At 44.6% G+C, this 26275-nt stretch overlaps 1 protein-coding gene across 1 annotated transcript in view; it reads left to right on the forward strand.

The window, feature by feature from the left end:
- Positions 1-653: 653 nt before the first annotated feature.
- The window catches only part of MAN1A1 (mannosidase alpha class 1A member 1), a 200450-nt gene continuing 174828 nt past the window's right edge, over positions 654-26275 (forward strand). The window contains exon 1 of the mRNA XM_039530521.1: positions 654-1503. Within this exon, the coding sequence (XP_039386455.1) occupies positions 898-1503 (606 nt within the window). The 5' untranslated portion in view covers positions 654-897. The remainder of the gene's footprint in view (positions 1504-26275) is intronic.

Consider the following 26275-nt stretch of genomic DNA (forward strand, 5'->3'; position numbering starts at 1 on the left):
ATTAATGCTACATCCATGTATATTACTAAATAGTTGTAACCAGATGCCTCCAGGCTGGAAAGATTTGCAAAACCCTCTAATTTCTTATCAAAGATCATTACTAAAGTATTTAACAATTAAAAAGTCAAGCAGCCGGATGGCTGCCAACCCCTCAGATGACTAATTAATCTGCACTAATCAATAAGGGGTTTCTATGCTAATGTCGTTTTAACCTTGGCGATCTTCCTTTTTGCGGACGTCAAACGATAAAGAACAAACGCCTACCGCCCACCCAACCAAACCCCACCAACAGAGCAAAAAAACAAAACAGCAGCGGCAGCAAAAAAAGGGGGGGGGGGCAAATTAAAAACAGCTTACACAGATGCAATTAAAGAAACAGTGGCGCCTTTACTGAACGGGTATTAGTCTCATTAATGCCGCGGCTGCTGCCTGCTTCAGCGCTGCCACAGGAGCCCGGAGCTGTTTGTGTGAACCAGAGTCGATGTACTTCGTATTCCTCCCCACCCCGGGTCCGTGTGTGTGTGTGTCACTCTCACGCACACGCCCCGCCCCTCTCTCCGGCAGCCCCGCCCACTCCCCCCGCCCACGCGCTGATTGGCCCGGCGGCGCCGCTCCCCCTGGCTCTGGCAGGCGGAGGCCGGCGCTGCCTGGCAGTTGTTCGCAGGCTCAGGGAGGCGGCGCGCGCGCGAGTGGCCGCGGCGCTCTGTCTCCAGCGGGACCTGGGGCCGGCAGCGGCAGCGGCAGCAGCATCATGGGCTGCAGCTGACAGGCAGCAGCGCCGCGCAGCCCGCCCCGCAGCCGCACGCGCCGGGGAGAGCGGAGCGGAAAAGTTCCTGCTGCCGCCGCCGCCGCCGAGGGGAACTTTGCGCGGGGGCGCCCGGCGCGGGGCGCTGAGCCATGCCCGCCGTGAGCCTGTTGCCGCTGTTCGGCAGCCCCGCGGGGCCCGGCGCGCTGGGCGGCGGCCCGCTGGGCGGCGGCAGGAAGGCGTCGGGCCCCAGCGCGGTCCGGCTGACGGAGAAGTTCGTGCTGCTGCTGGTGTTCAGCGCCTTCATCACCCTCTGCTTCGGGGCCATCTTCTTCCTGCCCGACTCGTCCAAGCTGCTCAGCGGCGTCTTCTTCCACTCCTCCGCCGCCCTGCAGCAGCCGCCGCCCGGGGGGGAGCAGCGCGCCCCGCCGCCCGGAGCCGGCCCCGGCCCCGCCGCCGGGAGCAGCAGCAGCAGCAGCAGCGCCGGGGAGGCGGCCGCGGCCGCGGAGAACTTGGCCAAGATCCGCGAGGACCACGAGCGGGCTCTGCGCGAGGCCAAGGAGACGCTGCAGAAGCTGCCCGAGGAGATCCGCCGGGACATCCGGCAGGACAAGGAGAAACTTCTCCAGGACAGGCGCGGCAGGAAGGAGGCGGGGGCCGCCGGGCTACCCAGCCTGCTCTTCCGCAAGCCCGTCGGGGCCGTGGGGCGGGAGCCGGCGGACCCTGATGTCCAGCAGAAACGGGCCAAGATTAAAGAGGTGGGTGTCCCCGGCGGTGGGCGGAGGGGGGGGGGTGTGAGTGTCCGCGATCGGCCGGGCTGCCTCCCGGCTCACTTGCTACTTTCTTGTTTATCCCGCTCGTTGCCCTTCGCCAGCGCCTTGTCACCGGCAAGCTTTCCCCGGGTCGCTTATTTGCAACTTGCTGAAGTGAGCTGAGGGTGACGCTGGCTCCTGCTGAAAGCCAGGAACTGGCTGATCGGCCTCCTCAGGGAGACACGGTAGTGCCTGGGATCTGCTGGCGTTTAACTGGGTTTTGTGCAAGGTTTACACCGGTGGAGTTCAAAATGCAGCGTGGCCGCCCATGTGTCAGCGGACGCATGCACACCGGGGACGGGGGCGGGGGAACAACACCTCCTCGCAAAAAAACTTACCGAAACTAGAAGCTCTTCACAACGCTCTTCCTGCCAAACCCCCCTCTCCCCTGGGGAAGCCCGGGGCGCGCGGACTCCGAGCTGTGAAGTGCGGTGTTCACACTTGGAAGCGCAGAGAGCCGTACGGTGGGAGGGTGGAATGGCAGAAGGCTCCTGTGGCGTCTCGGAGCCGCATCTGTGAAAGCATCGCCGCTACTCAGTGCCGTGCTAGGAGGTATAAGCGTATACTCCTAACTCAGTACAGGTGCTACTTTACATCTCAGAGCACCTGCCTTTGTATCCCGTTTATGTGAGTGTACGTTCATAAGCAAGTGTAGACTTCTGAGCAAAACTTAGGGAAAGAATGAAACCTAACATTTATTCTGTGTTCAGCAATAAGTCTTTAAAAGCATTTTACTGACTTGGTTTAACAAGTTTCCCATACAGTGTGAAGACCTCATGACGGTCATTGATCTAGTCCTTTGGGTGCGTTGGCAATTCCTTATTGTGCAGGTAGATCGTTATGTCAGTTTCTTCTCTCTGTGGAAGTCCCACTTTATTTCTTTTCTGGTTAATTTCCTGTCTCTATACCGATATCTTCTCCTGCCCCTTGATCTTTTTCTTACCCTCATCCCCTATTCTTTTTGCCTCTATACTTAAGGAAGCTATTCAGGTATGGCTTTCTACCTTGTGTGATGTTAGATATAAGCAGCTTTCAGCCTGCTGCTACAAACTAACTCTAAGCATATTTTGTCAGTTTTTACTTCGTGGTTTTCAGATATTAACCTTCTCTGTGCTGGTCCTGCTCTTACTACTGTATACTTTGCTAAAGCATACATGTCTTGACTTAATAGATAGGAACTCGAATGAACCATGTTTACTGATTATAGCAAGACAGGGCTGTAAAAAGCATTTAGAGAAAATTAAGTTTGTTAGGCAGAGGGGAGATATGAATTAGGCTCTGTCTGCTGCCTTCATTGGACCCGCAGGGCACTGTAATGCACCCAGTTCTCTTTCACTTGCCATTTCTGCTTTACTTCTCATGAACATAGATGATAGACTTGTTTACTTCTCTCACTGCACTAGTATTGGGGGAGGGTGTGTCCTATATTAATTCCTGCATCGAATGTAAAAGACCTGTGTTAGTGGTGGGAGATGGAACAGAAGACTGAACTCCTGTATCTCTTCTGCTGCATTTCACATGCATTGCAATACTTTTGATTTTCAAATTTGTGTGTTGGAACCTTAGCCAAACTGTATTAATGTGAAGTTCTAATCTACAGAGTTAGAAAAAGCTGTTGTTTTATAGCATGTAATAGTGAAATGTATGACCAATAATATACATTTTGCAAACTCCTTAAAATTTTTATTTACTCAGACTGATCTGATTGTTCAGAAAGCTTTAAAACCTTGAACAGCTCAGACTAAAGCTCTTTATAGGGGAACTCCCCCCTCTTCCCCTGGAGGAAAGGAGAAGAGTGGGAAGCGAAAGTTTTTCTTGATGGAAAGTAATAAAAAAAAATTAATTTTTCACTGAAACAATTATTCTGGGACATTCCAAACAAAATGGAAAAATATTCACTCTTATAAATGTTGCTGTTTTCAACCAGCTTCAGTTCAACACTGATGTTGATTCAGATATGGGTCAGTATGACTGCACAAGACACACTTTGTTTTCAGTTTACACTTTTAAAAACCTACAAAATTACACACAAAATGACATTAAAATTGCAAAAGCAAACACTTTGAAAGTTAGGAACTGCAGAATGAAGGTTGCCCTTGCAACCTTAATCTGAACTGCCAATGTACATTTCCATTTTGATAATCTTTAATTATGAGCTCCCATAATATTTGTTTCTCAGGTTCATTCAGTGCATAGAATGGACAGTGCTCACTGAATGAATGGCAAGAGCTATTCTGTATTTCTTCTTCTCTTCATTCAGTGTGTGCTCCCATACTTAATTTACTACACACCATATAAACCCTGCACTTAGTACAGTATTAATTTCCTCATGGGCATTTTTATGTGATGTTCATGATAGCATCTGAGGGCTTCACAAATTGTCAGTTTATTTTCCCACCACCTTAGTGAGGTGATCTTGTTTCTGTTTCACTGGTGGAGAACTGAGTTTCAGATTAAGGCCAAATCTTCAAGTGTCCACTAATTTTGGGTGCCAAATATGAGATGCCTGGAACATGATATTTTTTCAGAGTACTCAGCATTATATGGCACTTCATATATTCAAAGCATAGCTCCCATTGACTTCTGAGCGCTCACAACTGCAGCTGTACTCCTGCAAATCAGAACCCAGTTATCTCAAATTGGGCACGTTGAAAATTGGGAACAGAGAGTGGCCACCTGAGACTGGACTATAAAAAGAAAGGGGAGAGAACCCTGTAGTTGTCAATCACTTGGGGGATTCAAGGAGCTGGAGCTTTTGAAATCATCAAATGTTGGGTCCTTTAGCTGAAGTCTTTGGGAACAGATTAGGTGAGAAACTTGCTTAGAAAAAGATGGGTAATTTTTTTTTTTTGGTCTTGGAACTGTGTTTTTGCTTTTGTTGGCTTATACAAGCCAAATTAAAATAAAAAGGGTTACACCTCTACCCCGATATAACGCTGCCCTCGGGAGCCAAAAAATCTTACTACGTTGTAGGTGAAACTGCATTATATTGAACTTGCTTTGATTCACCAGAGCGCACAGCACCCTCCCGCCCCCCGAGCACTGCTTTACCGTGTTATATCTGAATTTGTGTTATATCGGGTCACATTATATCGGGGTAGAGGTGTACTTGGTATCACTTAATCCTGTGCCATTTTGTTTATTAAACTTGCTTTAGTAAAAAAAAAAAATTCCGTGCTATGATGCAAATAAGAGTGTTCACCCCAATTAAAGTATTTAGCAGTGGTTATTGTCTCTTCAATGGAGCAGCAAACTTCTGTGTGTGTTCCAGGAGAGCACTGGATGCTGCAGTGAGAACTCTGTTGGGTAACTTGGGGTTCACTTCTTGTAACTTGCCAGGCAAGGTTAGGACTGGCATGGTCCTGAAGTGTTTGCTGGCAAGATAAACAAGCTGGTGTGTCAGGGAGTTGTCACACAGCTAGTAATAGCAAAACTCTCACCGAGGCGGTGACATAAGAAGTTCTGGGAACCTCAGCAGATTGTTATATTGGCAGCTGGTTTCGGGGAAATTCAGGAATAGGAGGAGGGGTGTGTGTGTGTCACTTTGCAAAAAGTACCTAAGCAGTAGAAGGGAGCATGTGATGAATATGCTTGTAAGCTGGCTTTGGTGTCAAGGCTGTGGGCTACAGTACATAGCATTTAATTCACTTAGGGTACGTCTACAGTACGAAATTAATTCAAACTTACTTTATTCGAATTTTCGGAAGCGATTTTATACATTTGGTGTTGTTTGTCTCCACTAAAGCGTGTGAATTCAGCGGAGTGCATCCACAGTACCGAAGCTAGCATCGAATGTCGGAGCGGTGCACTGTGGTAGCTATCCCACAGTTCCTGCAGTCTCTGCTGCCCATTGGAATTGTGGGTTAAGCCCCCGGTGCATGATGGGGCAAAAACATTCTTGCGGATGTGTGCCGTCACTCACTCCTCCCTCCATGAAAGCTATGGCAGATGCCATACTACCAGCAGACAGTACAGCACGGTGCACCTCCTGTCTCCTGGTACTATGAATCCACCTCGCATGTCCTCTTGTCTTTCTTTCTACTCTTTCATCTAACCATTTCCCACCCTTTTTTGGCTACCATTAACAGAGCCACATAGCTTCTGCTGCTTTTTCCATGTTGTCTGTCCTGGGCTCCCGTGGAAGCTACAGAAGGCAACAATTGCCTGCTGTTTTTCAGCCATTGTGAACAGAACCGCACAGCTTCCACCGCAAACTCTGCTCTCCTGCTCTTGCAGCTCTAATGAGCTTCCCGACTTGGTGAAAGCTACAGGAGACAGCCATTTACCGCCTTTTATCGGCCACCTTGGACCGAACAGCTCATTTCACGCCCTTTTTCCAGGATTACCTGTGTAGGTGCCATAGCACAGAAAGCATGGAGCCTGCTCAGATCTCCGCTGCAGTTTTGACCATTGTAAATACCTCATGCAGCATCCAGCACTATGTGCAGTGCCTGCAAAACTGGGCGAGGAAGCGACGACAATGCAATTACTATACTGATGAGGACATGGACACAGACATTCCTAGAAGCACGGCATGTGGCGATTGGGAGATCATGGTGGCATTGGGCCTGGTTCATGCCGTGGAACACTGATTCTGGGCCTGGGAAACAAGCACAGACTGGTGGGACCACATAGTGTTGCAGGTCTGGGATGATTTCCAGTGGCTGAGAAACTTTCATATGCGTAGGGCCACTTCCATGGAACTTAATGACTTGCCGTCCCCTGCTCTGAAGCGCAAAGACACCAAAATGAGAGCAGCTCTCACAGTTGAGAAGTGAGTGGCCATAGCACTGTGGAGTCAGGCGTTGCAAGCTAGCTACCACTCGTGTCAGTTGGGAATCAGTTTGGAGTAGGCAAATCGACTGTGGGGACTGCAGTGCTGCAAGTAACCAACACAATCGTTGACCAGCTGCTATCAAGGGTAGTGACTCTGGGAAATGTGCAGACCATTGTGGATGGCTTTAATGCACTGGGGTTCCCTAACTGCAGCTGGGCGATAGTTAGGAACGCATATCCCTATCTTGGCCCTGGCACACCGGGGCGGCCAGTACATAAACTGCAAGGGGTACTTTTCCATGGTGCTGCAAGCACTGGTGGATCACAAGGGACGTTTCACTGACATCAACGTGGGATGGCCGGGGAAGGTGCATGACGCTCGCATCTTCAGGAACTCTGGTCTGTTTGAACAGCTGCAGGAAGGGACTTACTTCCCAGACCAGAAAATTACTGTTAGGCATTTCAGCATCCCCATAGTTCTCCTTGGGGACCCAGCCTACCCCTTAATGCCATGGCTCATGAAGCCGTACACAAGCACTCTGGACAGTAATAATTAGAAATTCAACTATAGGCTGAGCAAGTGCAGAATTGTGGTAGCATGTGCTTCTGGATGTTTGAAAGCATGCTGGCGCAGTTTACTGACTCGGTTAGATCGCAGCACAAGCAATATTCCAATTGTAATTGCTGCTTGTTGTGTGCTCCACAATATCTGTGAGAGTAAGGGTGAGATGTTTATGGTGGGGTGGAAGGTTGAGGCAACTCGCCTGGTGGACAATTTTGCACAGCCAGACAACAGGGCGATTCGACGAGCGCAGCAGGGTGTGCTGCGCATCAGAGAACCTTTGAAAGCCAGTTTCATGACTGGCCAGGGTACGGTTCGACAGTTGTTTCTCTTGAAGTTACCCGCCCCCTATATACATGAAAGGAAATAAAGTCAAAATTGTTTAAAAACTGTTCTTTATTATTTGTTGCACAACACATTGAGAGAAATCAGAAGGCAGACTGGGGAGGGAGGAGGGAGGGTTGGGTTAGGGAGGAGGAGGAGGAGGAGGAGGGAAGGACAATTCAAGAAACCAAATCAAAAGTTCGCATATGCCAGCTTTCTGCTGCTTGGGTGATCCTCTGGGGTAGAGTGTGTGGGTCCCTGTAGCCTCCCCCCCTTGTGTTCTTGGGCATCTGTGTGAGGAGGCAATGGAACTTGGGAGGAGAGAGGGTGGTTATACAGGGGCTCCCGCGGCAGTCTGTGGTCTTGCTGCCTTTCCCGCATTAGATCCACCATACAGCAGAGCATGTCAGTTTGCTCCCCCATGAGCTTGACCATAGCATCCTGCCTGCTCTCATCGCGCCCATCCGTCCTCTGTTCGTGTTCCTGTAATGCTTTATGTGACTCCGCAATTGTTCGCCTCCATGCATTCAGCTGGGCCCTATCAGTGCGGGAGGACTGCTTGAGCTCCGGGAACATATCTTCCTGAGTTTGTTTTTTCCACCTTCTAATCTGGACCAGCCTCTGGGACAGAGTAGATAAGGGTCAGGTTGAAACATTTGCACCTACGAGAAAAGAAAAAGGGAGGGTAGTATTTTAAAAGATACTTTTCAGAGAACAAAGGTGACACTTTGGTGTGAGTAAGCCATCACACGTAGCTGGGCAACAGAATTCAGCTTGCAGGCAGCCTAGGGGCATGTGGGATTCTGCTTCTTCATTCATTTCAATGTTTTCAAACTGCTGGCCCCCCTTTCCCATAGGAAGCAATGCCTGGTGGGTTTGCCATAAAGGAGGGCCTGTGGGCTTTCTGGGATGATCACGTCACACAACACCCCCTCCCCCCCCACTGCATGGCTCCGATGAGGCTTTGAGCAGGGATGAGCCCTTTAAACTATACGCAAACAGCCCAGCACGGCTGGGTTTCCCCCCGGCCCTCCACCATGTGCCTCCGATCAGGCTCTCACCAGAAGTACCTTCTCCAGGGTCATGGTCTGGGAGCCCGCGTTGGGAGTTGGGGGAGGCTATTGGCTCCAGCGCTAAGCATAGTTCCTTGCTAGGGGGAAAATGGATTCCCCACTTTCCACCTGTGCACTGTCCTCCTCCTCCCCCCCCTCTTCGTCCTCAATGACTCTTCCTCCTCCGTGCAACTTCCTCCTTGCAGGTGTCCATGGACAGTGGTGGGGTAGTGGTGGTGTCATCCCCCCATAATTGCATGGCGCTCACGGTAGAAGCGGAATGTATGGGCCTGTGACCCAGAGCACCCGTTTGTCTCCCTGGCTTTTTGGTATGCTTGCCTGAGCTCCTTGATTTTTTTTGTACGACACTGCTCTGTGTCCCTGGAGTAGCCTCTTTCTGTCATGGCCCTGGAGACTTTAGCATACGTATTTGCATTCCTTTTATTGGAATGTAGTTCTGCCATAACAGACTTGTCTCTCCAACATGCGATGAGATCTAGTACCTCTCGTTCGGAGCATGCTGGAGCTCGTCTGTGAATCTGGGACTGTGTGATCTCTTGTGATGGTGGACTCTGCATGGTCGCTTGTGCTGATGGTGACCAAACAGGAAATGAAATTTAAAAATTCCCAGGGCATTTCCTGCCCACCTGGCTAGTGCATCGGAGTTGAGTGTTGTCCAGAGCGGTCAGAAGGGAGCATTCTGGGATAGCCCCTGGAGGCCAATAACGTTGAATTGCGTCCACAATACCTTTTAACCCGGGATTGCGATAATCGATTTGAAGAGCCCTTTAAATTGAAAAAGCCGGTTTGGTCCTGTGGATGGAATCTTTTTTTTTCCCCCCAAATTAACTCAGCTAATTCTGAAATAACAGGCTAGTGTAGACCAGGCCTTAGAATTGCAAGGCAGGCAATGACACAACTGTACTGGTGTGGGTTGAATCCGCAAGTGTCTCAGGAGATTTCCTAAATTCTGAAGCCAGAAGGGACAACTGTGTGATCATCTAGTCTGACCTCCTGTAGAACACAGGCCATAGAACTGTGCAAAATAATTCCTAGAGCATATCTTTAAAAACAAAACAAAACAAAAAAAAAACATTCAATCTTGATTTAAAAATTCAGTGATGGAGAATATATACAACCATTGGTAAATTGTTCCAGTGGTTAATTACTCTCACAGTTAAAAATGCATGCTTTGTTTCTAGTCTTAATTTGCCTAGGTTCAACTTTGAACATTGGATCATGTTAGACCGTTCTCTGGTAGATTGAAAAGCCCATGAAATAATTAATAATGGACTCCTCAGTCTAGCAGATAAAAGTATTTAAATATTTGTTCCCCGTGTAGATACTTAAAGACTGTAATTAAGTCACCCCTTAACCTTCTGTTTGTTAAGCTAAACAAATTGAGCTCCTTGAGTCTCACTATATAACACATGTAGATAGACTCAAATTCTCCAGGGTGACATTCAGCTACCCAAGCTAGTAGACCATGCTTGCTTTTCCTGCAGTGCTCTGCCTCCTTCACTACCCACATCTGTTTCTACAGCCAATTAAGCAAATTTCCTACAGAGAGCAGCATTATTCACTGATCAACCCTGACTCATTCCCTAAACATCCATTATGTGCATTAAATGAGACAGGGTATGTGGGGGTGGGGGTATGATGCATGATCTGTGTTTAAAGACTATCCTAATGGATATGCGCAAGGGGGCTACCATAAGTTTGTACAGTACTTATGAACCTAAAAGTGTCAAAAATCAGTGACAAGATGGGTGAGGGGAAATATCTTCTATTGGACCAACTTCTGTTGGTGAGAGACAGCTTTTGAACTGACATAGAACTGTTCTTCCAGACTGGGAAATGTACTTGGAGTGTGACAGCTAAATAGGAGGTGGAACAGATTGTTTAGCATAAGTAGTCCACCTTGAATAGTCCCTTTAAATGTGTTAAGTGTAATAGTGAAGCCTGCTTATTTTGAAACTCCACTCTGAAGTGAGAAAAATTGAGACCTGAATTGCTACGTTGCTTTATTAGGGCAGAGTTCCATTCAGACGTGCAAATCCTCTTGGAAGGTAGTGTTTTACCTTCAGTGGCAGATGTGAGATGCTGCATTCCTAAGTATTATCCCCGAACGCCTCTTCAGAGGAGGAAGGAAAGGTGGAAGACATCACCAGTTACTGTAGCCTTTATGCTCTCCAAGCCTGAGGGAGTGAAGAAAGGGCTGCTGTTGTAAGACAATGAAATGGCTTTGTCTACCAAACTTCTTCACTGAAAATAAAAGTAACACTATACTTCGAAGGCCACAACTTCCTTGGAATCTTCAAATTGGTAAGCCCATGTGGATATAAACCAGGGGTAGGCAACCTATGGCACGTGTGCCGAAGGCGGCATGCGAGCTGATTTTCAGTGGCACTCACACTGCCTGGGTCCTGGCCACTGGTCCGGGGTGCTCTGCATTTTAATTTAATTTTAAATGAAGCTTCTTAAACATTTTAAAAACCTTATTTAAACTATTGTTTTATGTAAAGTAGTTACATATTATAGACTTACAGAAAGAGACCTTCTAAAAATGTATTACTGGCACGTTAAAATGTATTACTGGCACGCAAAACCTTAAATTAGAGTGAATAAATTAAGACTTGGCACACCACTTCTGAAAGGTTGCCGACCCCTGATATAAACTGTTTAAACTGATGGTTTGTTGTTCTCCTTCTGTCTCTAGTAAGGTCATGAGAATGTTACTTAGCAGTCTTCTTAAAAATTATTTCACATTAACAGATATGCAGACTAATCTGAGTGTATGTCTTCACTAGCAAGGTTAAAGCGCTGCTGTGTAGTCGCGGCACCAGTGCTGGGAGAGAGCTCTCCCAGTGCTGTTTAAAAAAAAAAAAAAAACCCATCGCCACTGTCTACACTGCCACTTTACAGCGCTGAAACTTGCAGCGCTTGGGAGGGAGGTGGTGGGTTGTTGTTTTTTTTTTAAACACCCCTGAGTGAGAAAGTTGCAGTGCTGTAAAGAGGCTGTATAGACTAGGCCTGAAACAACTTCTTTTCTCTTGGCCTTGCACATTGAAGGTGATGTAACTCCACAGTGCAGGTATCATCTTTATTTTGTCTTGTGCAACACCAAGCAAGTTGATAACTTACTTACTAGTAAGTTATCATAATAAGTAATTTTGAGACTGAACCACATGGAATCTATTCTCCCTCCTGCTTACGTTGTAAATATAAGGATTACTGTAGGTATAAGGATTTCTTCTAATCTATGTCACAAACATGTCTATCCCCCTACCTTGCATTTCTAGCACTTGCTACTTTTCTGTTCATACAGTGGTGGTGCATTGGTGAAACTTCTCCTTTGACCCTTCTGTGTGCATGTGACTGTCCATCTGTACAGTTGGTTGATGTGGTGGGTTTTTGTTTCAATCATAAAAGCATGGTCTATGCCGTAAAAAGCTTACATTTTTAAAAATACAAGACAAAGGGAAGAGAATGGGAATGGACATGCAGTGAAGTAGTCCGATGGTGATTATTGGTCGTATGCTGCTGATAAAATTTAAAAAAAAAATATATAGAATCTGGTAGTACTTCACAACCTTATAATAATCCAGATTCTTGTTCATGTCATCCAGTTTCTCACCAGTCACAGTAGAAGTGAGTCCATATTGACTACTCTTTTTTTTTTTTTTTGGTGGTGGGGGGGTTTGCGCACACACCCCACATTCTACCTGGACTACACTTTAAATTTTCCCTTCTGGTATTTGTATCTTAAGTTTTATACTGCCATGGTAGATTGGCAATGTTGTTTATTTTTAGTATACAGGTATACGAAAGGCACAATCTAAATTGATTTTTCCATTTTCCCAAATGTCTCCCATCCAGCTACAACTCTTGATTTGTGAAACTTAACTAATCTTTTTCTATCAGCTCATTCCTGGGATAAGGGTGATTCTTACCTGTTCAAGTATTAACCACGTCCAAACCTGCTCAGTTTTGAAAACTGAACATGAGATTATTAAGACTGGAAAAGACAGGGATTTGAAGCATCCACCTATTAACTCTTGAATTGTAACGTAACATCTGAAAAACCTGCTTAGTCAATTGTAACATTCAACTTTTTTTGTATTCATATTTTTCAAACATGTCACACTTGTTTATTGACGATTAGGTGCAAGACCAGCTTGACCGCCCAAATAATTGGCTCTTCAGACCTTTTTGCTCTCCCATAACTCGAACACTCTGCAACCCTCCCCCCCCCCCCAAAAAAAATTGCCACAAAGATGCCTCGTCTGAATTTCTTAAGCTTACCACCACCACTGTCTTCTTGATTAAAGAAGATTAAACATAAATTTGAACTAGAAAGGGTGAGGTTTGTTTTTTGATTGCTGGTATTTTTGCTTTTTGTTTTGGTGAAAATCATGTAAGGTTTAGAGTGGAATGTTTTCTGCGCTTTGGCTAAGATTATGAACTCATAATGGTAACTTCATGTTTTAAGGTTCACTTAGCCTGTGGCATCCATGCAGCATGAGGGAATGGAGTAAATCATAGTGTTAGAGTGCTACTGCGGTAGGCAATAACTCAGTTCTGTGTGCACACTGAATGCAGAATAGCAGAACTTAAAGATTGATAAGTTTACTTTGAAATCCGCTACTTACCAGATCTATTTGCAGCTTATGTGAGAAACTGACAGGGAGGGCTTCAGTGGATGCCAGATGTGAATGAAGGCAACTGTATCTGCTATGAAAAGCTGATCACTGCTAGTCAGATTTTGACACAGCATTTTTTATGCAACATAGTTAACTTCATTAGAAGCACTTGTACTGTGTGGATGACACTCTTTTAATAATAAAAAAAAGCCTTGGGGGAAAAACTGCCATGAAGTTTGGTAAACTCTGTTCTTGGGAAGATTGGGGTGTAGGTTCTCACCCTCCATCCTCTTCCCCCCCCTCCCATGAAGAAAAGCTGTAATATAGCAAAAGGCCCACAATTTTTATTAAGTGTATACAAATATACCTTAGCATATAGTGCTTACCCAACCATTAAATATAAAATTAGAGATCTATCTGAAGTCCTTGGTTTGCTCATCTTAGGCTGCAAACTAAAAGCAGTTCCTGAATTTGGCTTTTATTATGGCGTACACTATACTGTGGAGTAGCTAACTATATATTGTAATATGCTACCTCTTTCTTTGTCAATAAATTGTAGTTTGAGATAGGATGACACTAGTTTTAAGAAAATTCACTTAAGCTAGTTATCTAAAGATTCCTATTGCCTTATTGCACAAGAAGTAACAGCACAGTAATGCCATAACGTGCCTTGGTAATAGTAATAGTTTACTCTTCTTACTTGCTTATTCTGGGGTTGTAAGCTTGAGGAGAGGAATTTCATAGCTAGGCTGGTAAATGGAAGAACATGTGTGAAGTACCAGTTCAACATGTTGGATCCTTCCTTTATTAAATTGCATGTGGGGGGAGGCCAGGAAGGAGTGGAAGGGGGTGATCTTTAAAGAAAATGTGTGTATTTCAAGGCAGTGTATTTGTAATCTTGTCTTTTTCCTTCTGATATACTTAATTCAGCTTTGCAAAGATGTTATGAAAATTGTCAGGTCAGGTGTAAAATGGGAATTTACTGAAATAGCTTAATTGAAACACCTTCTGGAATACTTGTTGCTATTATAATATATTTGGCAACTTTTCTCAAAGTACTCTATGAAGGGGAAGTACTCCAATGGGGAAACTGAATTCAGGTGGCTCACTGGAGGTCACGCAGTGGGTCAGTGGTAGAGAATTGCACTCAGTTCTGACTACCAATCTTCGTGCTTTGTGCTCTAAATTATGCCCTGTTGTGCTGTCACTAAACAATAAGGGTAAGATACTATAACTGTTATCAGGCTGAGTAGCTCCTCAGGGAAGTAATCTGACTGAGGTCAGCATAGGTTAAACTTTTGGAATCTGGCCCCAACATAAGATAGTTATTGGTAGTAGTTATGGGTGTCCACTGCAAAGGTGAGCAAGTGTGAACACTGGTCTTCAATAACAGGATTAGGTCGAATTTAGCTGCGTTAGGTTGATTTTATAATTAATGCGTCTACACGAGCAACCTGTTGCGTCGACCTAAAGGACTCTTAAAATCGACTTCTGTATTTCCCAATGAGGGGGAGTAGTGCTAAAATCGACCTTGCTGGGTCAAGTTTGGGGTAGTGCGGCTGAAAATCTACATTGTAGCACTCTGGGATAGCTCCTGGAGGCCAATAATGTGACCACTCTGGACAGCACTTTCAACTCCAATGCACTAGCCAGGTACACAGGAAAAGCCCCAGGAACTTTTTAATTTCATTTCCTGTTTGGTCAGCATGATGAGCTCAGCAGCACAGGTGACCATGCAGTCCCCCCCAGATTTGCAAACGAGCTACAGCGTGGAGCGAACGGGAGAGACTGGATCTAATTGCTGTATGGGGAGAAGAATCTGTGCAGGCAGAACTCTGATCAAAAAGAAGAAATGCTTAATATATATACATGTCAAAATCACACATGGTATGATGGACAGAGGCTACACCAGGGATATGCAGCAGTGCCGCATGAAAGTCGAGACGCTCAGGCAAGCCTACCAAAAGACAAAGGAGGTAAAGGAGGCAAATGGTCGCTCTATGATCAGCTGCAGGGCATTCTAGGGGGGGACCCTACCACTACCCCACCACTGTCCGTGGACACTTGCAAGGGGGGAGTCTCACGCAACACGAAGGAGGATTTTGTGGATGAGGAAGAATGAGCAGTAGGCAAGCAGTGAATCCATTCTCCCTGGCATCCAGGACCTTTAATGCACACAGCAAGCAGTAATAACAATGGGACTATTGGTTGCGCTGAGGTCTAACCTCATCCGCAAACAGTGCCAGCGAGCTTTTAAATGTCCAAAGGCACATTCTACCGCCATTCTGCACTTGCTCAGCCTATAGTTGAACTGCTCCTTACTACTGTCCAGGCTGCCTGTGTATGGCTTCATGAGCCATGGGAGCAAGGGGTAGGCTGGGTCTCCAAGGATAACTATTGGCATTTCAACATCCCCCAACAGTAATTTTCTGGTCTGGGAGGTAAGTCCCTTCTTGCAGCTGCTCAAACAGCCCAGAGTTCCTAAAGACGCAACTGTCATGCACCTTTCCCGGCCATCCCACATTGATGTCGGTGAAACATCCCTTGTGATCCACCAGTGCTTGCAGCACCATTGAGAAGTACCCCTTGTGGTTTATATACTGGTTGGCAAGGTGGTCCAGTGCCAAGATAGGGATACGTGTTCTATCGCCCCACCACAATTAGGGAGCCCCACTGCAGCAAAGCCATCCACTATGACCCGCACATTTCCCAGAGTCACTACCCTTGATAGCCGAACATCAGTGATTGCATTGGTACTTGAATCACAGCAGTCCCCACAGTAGATTTGCGCCCTCCAAATTGATTCCCGACTGACTGGTAGCAGTCAGGCATTGCAAGCTTCCACAGAGCTGTCGCCACTCACTTCTTAATTGCCAGGGCAGCTCTCATCTTGGTATTCCTACACTTCAGGGTGGAGGAAAGCAACTCTGAGTTCCAGGAAAGTGGCCTTATGGCATGCGACAGTTTTTCAGCTACTGGGAATCATCTGATACCCGCAACACTATGTGGTCCCACCAATCTGTGCTTGTTTGCTAGGCCCAGAATCGGCTTTCCACTGTATCAACCAGCCCCACCGCCGCCATGGTGTCCCAATCAGGGCCGGCGCTTCCACTAGGCGGTCACCTAAGGTGGCAGGATTGGGGGGGGAGGGGTGGCATTTTGCTGCCCTTGGCAGAAATTCGGCGATGTGGGGTCCTTCCGCTCTGGGTCTTCAGCAGAAATTTGGCGGCAGGTCCTTCGCTTGCTCTGGGACCCGCCGCCGAAGTGCTCCGAAGACGCAGAGCGGAAGGATCCCCCACCGCCGAATGCTTAGAGAAGGAGTGCTGCCGCCTAGAGTGGCAAAAAACGTGGCGCTGCTCCTGGTCCCAGTTGCCACATCTCATGCTTTCAGGAATGTCTGTGTCCATGTCCTCCTCACAGTCATCCTTGTGCTGCTGTTTCTTAACCAGGTTCTGCACATACTGCAGTATAATGCGCGAGGTGTTTAAAATGCTCGCAACAGCAACGGTGAGCTGAGTGGGCTCCATGCTTCCTGTGTTATGGTAATCCAGGAAAAAAGGCACAAAATGATTGCAGTTGATTTCACAGAAGGAGGGACTGATGACATGTACCCAATACCACCCGCAACAATGTTTTGGCCCCCTCAGGCATTGGGAGCTTAACCCAGAATTCCAATGTGCAGTGGAGACTGCAGGAACTGTGTGATAGCTTCTCACAGTGCACCGCTCCGTGAGTCGATGCTAGCCATGGTAGTGAGGATGCACTCCACCAATTAATGCGCTTAGTGGGGACATACACAATCAACTGTATAAAATGGATTTATAAAAATCAATTTCTATAAAATTGACCTAATTTCGTAGTGTGGAGATGCCCTGAAACTTGCTCTTAAAATATATGCTAGCCAATAGGTCCAAAGAGTGAAATTATCCTTTTAACTGTTTAACTTTAACTATTTATCTTAAAGTAGAGTACTGTGGAGGATGGTAGGATGCTTTACCTTTTTTTTTTCCCCAACATTTCTCCCCCCTCCCGTCACCTCATCTCTTCAGTTTGAGTTCTGCTGTAACCAAGAACCACTTCCATTGGTCTCATTAGTTTGTACAGGAAATTGACATATTTGGCCTTAGCAAATGTACTGCATTTTTATTAGCTGGTGGTGAGGAAGATTTGGATATTGCTCATTCTGATGCTTTTAATTTTTAAAGCTTTTGCCAACATGTTAACAGCAGGTTATATCATCCAGTTATAATCTCTTACTTATTAGAGTTAAGCACATATAGCACTTGAGAGAACACTGCTCGTGTTCCTAAATTTGCATTCCTAAATTATTTAAGAAATACAGCAAGTGAATTAAGTCTGCTTAAAAATTTCTTAAATCTCTCAACATAGGACTCTAAGAGATAGCACAAGAGTCAAAAGACAAGAAAGATGATAATGTTGAAGGGCCAAAAAGATATGTTGTACAAAGGGTGAGATAATGATCTAGAACATCCTTTAACCATTAAAAAAGGACGTACTTGCTTTTCAAAACTTCCTTCAGAAGAATAAACTTTTCCTCTGGAAGTGGATGGAAAAGTTACAGTTAGGGAAGAACATGTTTCTGTGTAGTTCTCAGCCACATGGGCATATCTGTCTTCTGTCTGTATTTACTACAGATACAATAACTTGTATCTATTGACAACATTAAAGTGGAAAGGAAGGTAAAAGGAAAATCATTGTCTAGTATTCATTATCCTTTTCTTTCACTCTTGTTTTACCTGGTTGATGTGTCCATGTCCAGGGATGCCTTTACTGTTCAGCAACGTGGAACTTGTCTCTATCAAACCTCTGTAGTTTGATTTCAGCATTGTTTTAAAATGTAGCAGAAGAGGTCTTGCATTAGACAAATATAACTTGTTTCTTGAATTAATGGCTGGCAGCATTGAATTTTTCTCTTCAAAGAAAAAATAGTTCAGTAGTTGCAGGCTTTTTACACGCTTAGCAGACTACATAATACAAATGACCCCTATGCCTTTAAATTCCTTCCTGTTTATCTTTCTTTCAAAGAAATATGAAATAGCCTGTGTGAAAGAATGCTTAAAGGTTTTTTTTGGTTTTGTTTTTTGTTTAGATGGTGGGGGGGACGGGACAGAGGAGAATATTGCTTTGGAAAATGCACTGGTTAAGTAGTTAGTATTTCTATAATTGACTACGATGCACACACATGCAGGTCCATTCTTCCTAGCTCACTGTTTTCTGTTACTGCTTTTCAGTACTAGCATCAGTAATTGTGCTGACTGATTCCCTAAAATACAGTTTTGCCAGTACTGCTGGAAACCTGCTGCTTGTTACCGTGGTTGTAGTTCTCCACCCATCTGTGATTCTGAGAATTGCAGTCCAAATTTTCTGTTGGACCTAGGTAATCATTTTAAAATACGTAAACCAAAACTAAAGGAGTGGAAGTAGATGTAAATAATGTACAGCAATTTTGAGCCCCTGTAACAGAAACCTTAACTGCTGTTCAGACACTACTGGAGATGTACCTCTGTACTGGAATATGATAATACTTCCTTACTGTATTGAATTGTTTCTCTTGACAAGCTCATCAAAATTGTGGATGTCTGAACACAAATTGCATACCAACTAATATTTGCATTACTAGCCATGACACTGGCAGACCAGGTGCTAGCTCATGCCAAGGAGCCTGGGACTCACTGAACACTGGCAAATGCATAGCTGGAAACCAGTCTGGCTCTCCTGTTAATATTGTTAAAATAGCTATTAGAGTTGTAAACATGTTTAGTCTTTAGACTTTTTGATATGTGCAGCATCCTGCAAGCATTTCATAATCTATCATAGGATATGTCTTCACTACCAGCATTAAAGTGCTGCTGCGGCAGTGCTTTAACGTGGCTGTGTAGCTGCGGCACCAGTGCTCTTTTCCACTCCCATGAGGGGAGTAGCTACCAGTGCTGTCTATACTGCCACTTTACAGGACTGAAACTTGCATTGCTCAGGGGGGTGTTTTTTCACACCCCTGAGTGTGAAAGTTTCAGCACTGTAAAGTGACAGTGTAGATAAGGCCTTACTTCGTTACATGAGATACAGATATTATAACATTTAAGTTCTGTAACTAAAAATGTTTGCTATGACTGTAAACCCCCACAATAAAGAGAGAAGCATTATCAAGTGTGAAATACTAGTTAATCCTAAAAGAAGGCAAACCTTTGTGGAACACCAGTGGACAAAGACTTTACTGATTGCGTCCCCCCATGCCCATGAAAGAGGCTATGTACACAAGTCCTTGTCCCATCACAGTTTAAATGCTGGGGGAAGGAAATAAAAATCCCTATTAAGGAGCAATTATCACTATGCTGCTTGGAATTTGGAGAGGGCAATATTTCTAAGCATAAGCATACTTAGCTTGGGTTAGCCCTAAAGGACATAGAGCTTGCACATCACAGAAGCTTCTGTTACTTTTTGAAACCTAAGACTGACTCATTTGTGTGTTTTCCTCCTTTAACCTTGGAATAAAGAAGTAGTTATTTACTAGTTAATAAATCTGTAGTTTATTACAACTTTGGCTAAAAGCATTTTTTTTTCTGCAATAGCTGAGTATGTTAACAGGACATATCCAAATCTGTGATTGTACCATTCCCCACCCCACCCCATTACCCTTTCTATTTCCCAAGCAGTTGTTTCGTTTTTAATAAATGCATTTTCTTTCTAATAAATGGATTTTTTTGCTTTGAAAACATTCTTTATTATTGCATAAAGTTAAAAGATACCTTAGCCCAGGAAAGCAACAGGCACTGCGTAGCGCAAACAGATTCCTGCTAACATTGGAACCACTGCACTTCACTCCCATGTAGGGCACCAGACATTACTGGTGGCTTTCAGCCTCAAATTGCTCCCTCAAGGAATCCCTAATCCTTGCAGCTCCGTGCTGGGCCCCTCTAATAGCCCTGCTCTTTGGCTGTTCAAATTCAGCCTCCAGGTGTTGCACCTCTGAGTTCCATGCCTGAGTTAACATTTGTGAAGGGAAGGGTGAAAGATTATGGAGGGTATAGCACACGAATATAACCGCGGGGATGCTGTTAGCAGTCAGGTCCCCTGCCCATTCAGGTTCTTCAATAATTATTGGAGCAACAAAATTAGGTACTATAGTGAGGAGTTAATCCTACCATCCATTCTTGAGGATGTTGAATTAATTCCTTTTTTTTTAAAATCAAAAGTTGATACAAATAATATGATCTCAATTTTGAATAGCAGTGGCAGATTCTAAATTCATTAGATGGCTCTTTGGACAATCCCAGGGCACTGAGAAGGAAAACAAAGCAAATCTGCACTGCAACTTGATGAGTCTACAGATATTGCTGGTTTAGGAGAAACTTCTGCTTTTGTTTTGTTCTTTAAATGTTTAATTGTGGAGATAAGCCTCCTCACCACTAAATTTATTTTAAGAAGAAATGTTCAGCAGGAATAGCAACACTGCATCTACATGGATGATCCTATAGTTGGACAAACAGTTTTTGCTTAACTTAAAACAAAAACTTGTGAACGTGGTCTGTATTGATGCATACATACAATGCTCCTTTTATCACCTCACCTACTTCTTAGTTTTTCATTTTACCATAAATTAGACTATTGTTTTATCCGGGCAGAACTTGCTTGTTCCCTCTATAGTACCTGGCACAAGAGTCTGAAATAAAGGGAATGATAATGGAGTGAAACTTACTTCAAAGAATCAGCTGTTTGTTTGTCTCTCCAGTAAACACATGGAAATGCTGACTGAATCTGTTTTACCAACTTCTGTATGAAAATATTTAATTTGCAAACTGTATCACTTCTGGCTATAAGTATTAAACAAGTATCTGGACAAAAGCTGTGAGGCGTAAAAAGTAGCAAATCTTCAAGGATCTACATGTCTTCGTGAAACTCCTTTTCCTTGTAGTGGCTATGAATAAAAACAAAACATAAATCACTTACAACTGGATGATTTGATAGTATGTTTTGCAAGTATGAAATTAAGAATATAGAAATTGACATACTATAACATTAAAGTTCATATATATAGATAAACATTTTGAATTGGTTTCATTGAAGTGCATTTGGAATAACAGTTTTAATTTTTTGCTCTTCATATATGTTTATGATTATAAATTGAATTTCTTCAATCAAAATAAAATCAACAAAGACTTGTTATAAAGAGGACAGTGATCAGTTCTCCCTATCCACTGAAGATAGAACAAGTACTAATCCAACATCAAGGGTGATTTAGGTTAGATATTAGGAAAAGCTTTCTAACTATATGGGTAACTAAGCTCTGGAATAGGCTTCCAATGGATGTTGTGGAATCCCCATCTTTGGAGGTTTTAAGAACACCACCTGTCAGGGATGGTTTAGGTTTATCTCAGCACAGGGGCTGAACCTGGAGACTTTGGGGTCCCTTCCAGCCCTACATTTCTATGATTGAGCGACATACTGTCGCTATCTATTATACCTCAAATACAAAATCTCTTTACCTGCAAATACTGTTTAATTCAACATTGGGCTGCAGGCTTTGAATATACTTAATTTTAATATTTGACAATTATTTTCTGCCTTTTCTGACTGAGATTTGCAATACTTTACCAGTATTTCAGACACTAAATTTAGTAATAGCTTCTGGTTACATCAGATATAGAAAAAATATAAATGTAGACATCACACTGTAGAGTTGACTTTGCATTTGGTCTGTCACTATTCTGCAGATCTTTAAGGATTTCTAAAAGTAAGACTGTCCTCTGGTGTGGTGGTTTTTTGCTTTTGTTTTTTTATGTTCTGAAACTTTTAAAAATCCCAACTTGTCTTGTTTTAGAAATATTAAATCCAGTTTGGTCTTCCCTATTCTTGCTTCTGGAAGTGTGTGTGTGTGTGTGTGTGTGTGTGTGTGTGTGTTTTGTGATTGCCATCTTTTCAATGTTGAAAGCAAAAGCTTCACTTAATCAAAATGCTAGTCCACTAAACATATCAAACACATGAAACAGAAAATAGGTTGACAAGGAATCTCTTCTGTTACCAAGCATTCGTTCCCTTGGCTCATGTCACTTTACTAATTCTCCAGTCATAGTAGATGGAACCTGAATTCTTAATTAAAAAACAAGCAGGAAAGGAAATAAAAACCTTTTGGGCCTTCTTTAAATGTCATAAAGAAGCAGAAAAAGCTCACAAATAAAATTTTCCTTTCTAGGCCACTCTAAAACATACTTCAAATGCACAGTGTCTATTACTGCTGAATAAAAGTTAATACAAGCACTTCCTCTTTGTGTCTGGGTAAGTTTATTGTAAAGTGTAATACTGCTTGAGTTTATAGATCTGGCCTTGCTACAAAACAAGGTAATCGTGAGGGGTCTTTAGCTTTCTAAATTCTTCCCAGGCACACAGTCAGTTGTAACTACTCAACCCCTTCTACAGTGTAGCATTGCACTGGTTTCTTGTGTTCCTTACTCCTACTGAATCCCTTAATATAACAAATGGATTCCTTTGTTTGGTTGTCTCAAGAGTTCTGATCTTCCTAAAAATGACAACTATAATCCTACACCTATACAAAGTTGTTAAAAGCATCCAGGTTGGCTGTATTTGAAGACTAATTTACCCCCTACTGTTAGCTTTCCTAGTGTTCAACTCACTGGTTTAAATTATATACAATCTAAGTAGCCTTATAAATGATTACAGTAGTAACACAGATTGTACCCAGAAGCTTGCTTTCTTCCATTGCAAGGGTTTTGGCACACATTTTTTCTACTGTCTTAGAACTTAGCCCTGATGTAGAAGAGTCAGTAGTGAAATACTGAAAATATGCATGCCAAAGGAGGTGGTGAAAAAATAAAAAATGAATTGTCTGTACAAGATTTACCTGGGCAAAGATACTTCCCCACATCAAAATACCGTATTTTTCCGTGTATAAGACTATACTTTTTCCTAAAATCCTTAGCCTAAAAATTGAGGGTAGTTTGTAAGCCTCCTGTTCCAACTCCTATCCACCCCGAACTCCCTGCCCTCTCTCCAACACGCTGCCTGCACATGGCTGGTGGCGCTACAATCCATCCGCGGCTGGAGCTGGGCGGGCAGTGTCGGAGCCGGGTGGCGGGTGGTCGCGGACGCACGTGCACTGGGGCTGCGGGGCGGGCCGGCGGAGCGGGGCGGCGGGGGGGCCAGGGGGGGCGCGGCTCCCCCCCCGCTCCCCGCGCCCAGCCCCGCCCCCGGGCTGGTAGGCTGCCGTCCGCCTGGCTGCGGCGGGGGGGACCAGGAGGCCGGCGCCTCGGCCCGGTAGTGCGATCCGGGTACTGCAGCGGCTGGGGACCGGAGAGCCGGGCGGCAGGAGTCGCGCGGCAGGAGCCGGGCAGGGCTGCTGCCGGAGACCAGCCGGCCCTTCTCCTTCCCTCTACCCCTACCTCCGTCCTCTTCCTGGGCCTGAGCAGCAAAGTCGGGGGGGACAGCTGCAGTGCGGCTGGAGGGAAAAGAAAACAAAACAAAAAAACCTGGGGCATGGCCGGAGCGGCAAAGCAGGGGAGAAAAAAAAACAAAAACCTGAATTTGGGGTTAGAAAAGTGGGGGCGTCTTATACATGGGGGCGTCTTATACATGGAAAAATACGGTAAACCCTCTGTCACCAAAACAAACATTGGCAATTCACCCTAAAATCTAAGCAATCGTTGATCTATCACATAAGGGTGGAAATGAATTCTTCCTGTGAAGGACACTTTTGCTACCATTCTCCTCCTCCTCCTACCCCTGCAAAAAGAGATCTGTGAGCACAAGCATCTTCATCCTTCATGGAAGGGTTTGTGAAAAGAAGAGGCTTTCTGGTAGTCATGCTCCAAGCCCTTTAAGACCTGAATGGATCAAAATCAGTTGGATCCCAGTGCAGACTATGGAGCACTTATGTAATGTGTTTTTTCTGCTTGAAGCATTGCTCATGCAGCAAGCACTTGTTTCTCTAGTGCACTGCATAACTTGGATAGATGCCAAGTTACTTCATAGCTTAAATGGTAGCCTATGTTTGCTGTGTGCTGAGAAGTAGGTTAAAGATCTTTCTCTCCCAAGAAAACTTAGTGTGTGGTTAATGGATCAGCAACAGAACTTTGAGCAACGAATTAGCCCACTTTTTTTAAGTATCAACAAGGCCATGGCAGGTAATGCTCCTGCAGTGAATTTAGAGTGGTATCCTGAAAGTTTCTTCTTGTAAAATCTCACTTTTTAAATTTAACTAGATGAGCATCAACAGTATTTTTAAATAACCATATCTACATGTAACAAATGAAATAAAGATGACTCCAGAAAGGCTGCCATTTTCTTTCAGAAAATAGATATCAAGTTAAGAGAACTCTCTTGTTAAAATTGGTTAGAAAACCACTAGACTACAAACATTAATTTTAAGTGAGTTTTCAGAGTATCTTTTCAGATAATGGTAGTGTTAGTTGAATTTCTCTATTTTGTTGATAGCATTGAGAAATTTCAGATCAAGCTGGACTTCGATGCTTTTGATCCCTTTCACCTTCCTCTGCTTTTTTTCAAGGCATTCTTCATTTAAACTCAGCCCCCTTTCCTTCTAGACTTATTACAGCACTTGATTCTAGTAGTGGAGATCTACTCTGGTTATTACCTCTTAGAAATAAGTGTACACATTAACACTTATCCATTACTAACATTCAGAGTCCAGTGTTCTAACTCAGGTTTCAGTGTAGGCATTTCTTCCTGTAAATGATTTTTCCTGTCTGTTAGCTGATAAGTGGCAGTTGCTATAGAGTAGCCATAGAGATGGTCAGAGACATAGTAGCTTTAAGCTGTTACATTAAATCAAATGAAAATATATCTTACTGATCTGAAGACAATTTATTTTCACAACATTCCTGATGATGGTATTCCCCATTTTATGAGTAGGGGTAGCCTCTGTTTGCCAGAAGTTGGGAATAGGCAACGGGATGGATCACTTGATGATTACCTGTTCTGTTCATTCTGTCTGGGGCACCTGGCAATGGCCACTGTCAGAAGACAGGATACTGGGCTAGCTGGACCTTTGGTCTGACCTAGGATGGCCATTCTTATGTAGGGAGCTGAAGTACAGAGATTTTTAGGTCAAAAGCCTCCACTAATTTTGCGTGCCCAATTTTGAGATGCCTAGAACCTGATTTCTCCCCCCCCCCCCCCCCGAAATACCTAGTGTTCTGTAGCACTTTATATGTTCAAAGCACAGGTCTCATTGACTTCAGTTGCAGCTGTGAGTACTTGGCACTCCTGCAGATCAGACCCAAGGCCTCAAGTCAGACTCCCAGAAAATGAGGAACGTGATTAGAGACCACTTGGGGAAAAACTGGGTTTAAGGAACTTGCCTAGCATTACATACAAACTCTGTGGCTAATGCAGGGGTAGACTCCAGTTCTCCAGGGAAGCATTCAACTGCCATAACCATGAGACCATCCTTTTTCTTCCCGCTGTCTCCTGCCTCACTCAATACATGCCATCCAAGTTCCACAGCATATCAGGCAAAGGATCTGTACTACAGAATCCTGAGTCATCCCCCAAAGCAGGTCCATCTTGTACACTTAATGAAGCAGTTGTCCTGTGGAAAAAGTAGTATGTGATCACATAATTGAAAGCTGTCTTATAATGTATACATGGTGTTTGTGGCGGGTGAATTGAGGTTGTGTGGTCAACTTCAATTCTGGCATTTCCTAATTTTTGAGTGTTTGACTTGGCAACCTTAATGTTATGTACAGTAACTCCTCACTTAAAGTCATCTCGGTTAACGTTTTGTTACATTGCTGATCAAGTAGGGAACGTGCTTGTTTAAAGTTGTATAATGCTCCCTTCTAGCATCGTTTGGCAGCCACGTGCTTTGTCTACTGCTTGCAGGAAGAGCAGCCCCTTGCACTTAGCTGGTGGGGGCCTGGAACCAGCTCCAGCTTGGATAGCTCCCCCTATCCGCTCCCTGCTCCTCTAAGTTCTCTGTGCACAGGGCTGGCTTTAGCAAGTGCAGGGCCTGATTCGTACTCATCCGGCGGCGCTCCAGGTCTTTAGCACTCCGGCAGCGGGTCCTTCACTCTCTCTGGGTCTTTGGCAGCACTCAAGTACCCGCCGCCAAAATGCCACAGAAGACCCAGAGTGAGTGAAGAGCCTGCTGCCGAAATGCTGCCGAAGACCCAGAGCGCCGCCAGGTACGTAAAAACTAAAAAGGCGCCGGCGCGGGGCCTGATTCCAGGGAATTGGGCGAATCGGCCTGTGCAGCAGCTGCCTGCAGTTCAGCTGCGTTTCCCCTCCCTCCACCGCCCCACACACTGCCATGCGCTGTTCCCACCCTTTGTCTTGGAGCTACTCCCCGAGACTCCTGCTTGCTGTGC

Source organism: Mauremys reevesii, linkage group 3 (assembly GCF_016161935.1).
Source record: "Mauremys reevesii isolate NIE-2019 linkage group 3, ASM1616193v1, whole genome shotgun sequence".
In the NCBI taxonomy this organism is placed as follows: Eukaryota; Metazoa; Chordata; order Testudines; family Geoemydidae; genus Mauremys; species Mauremys reevesii.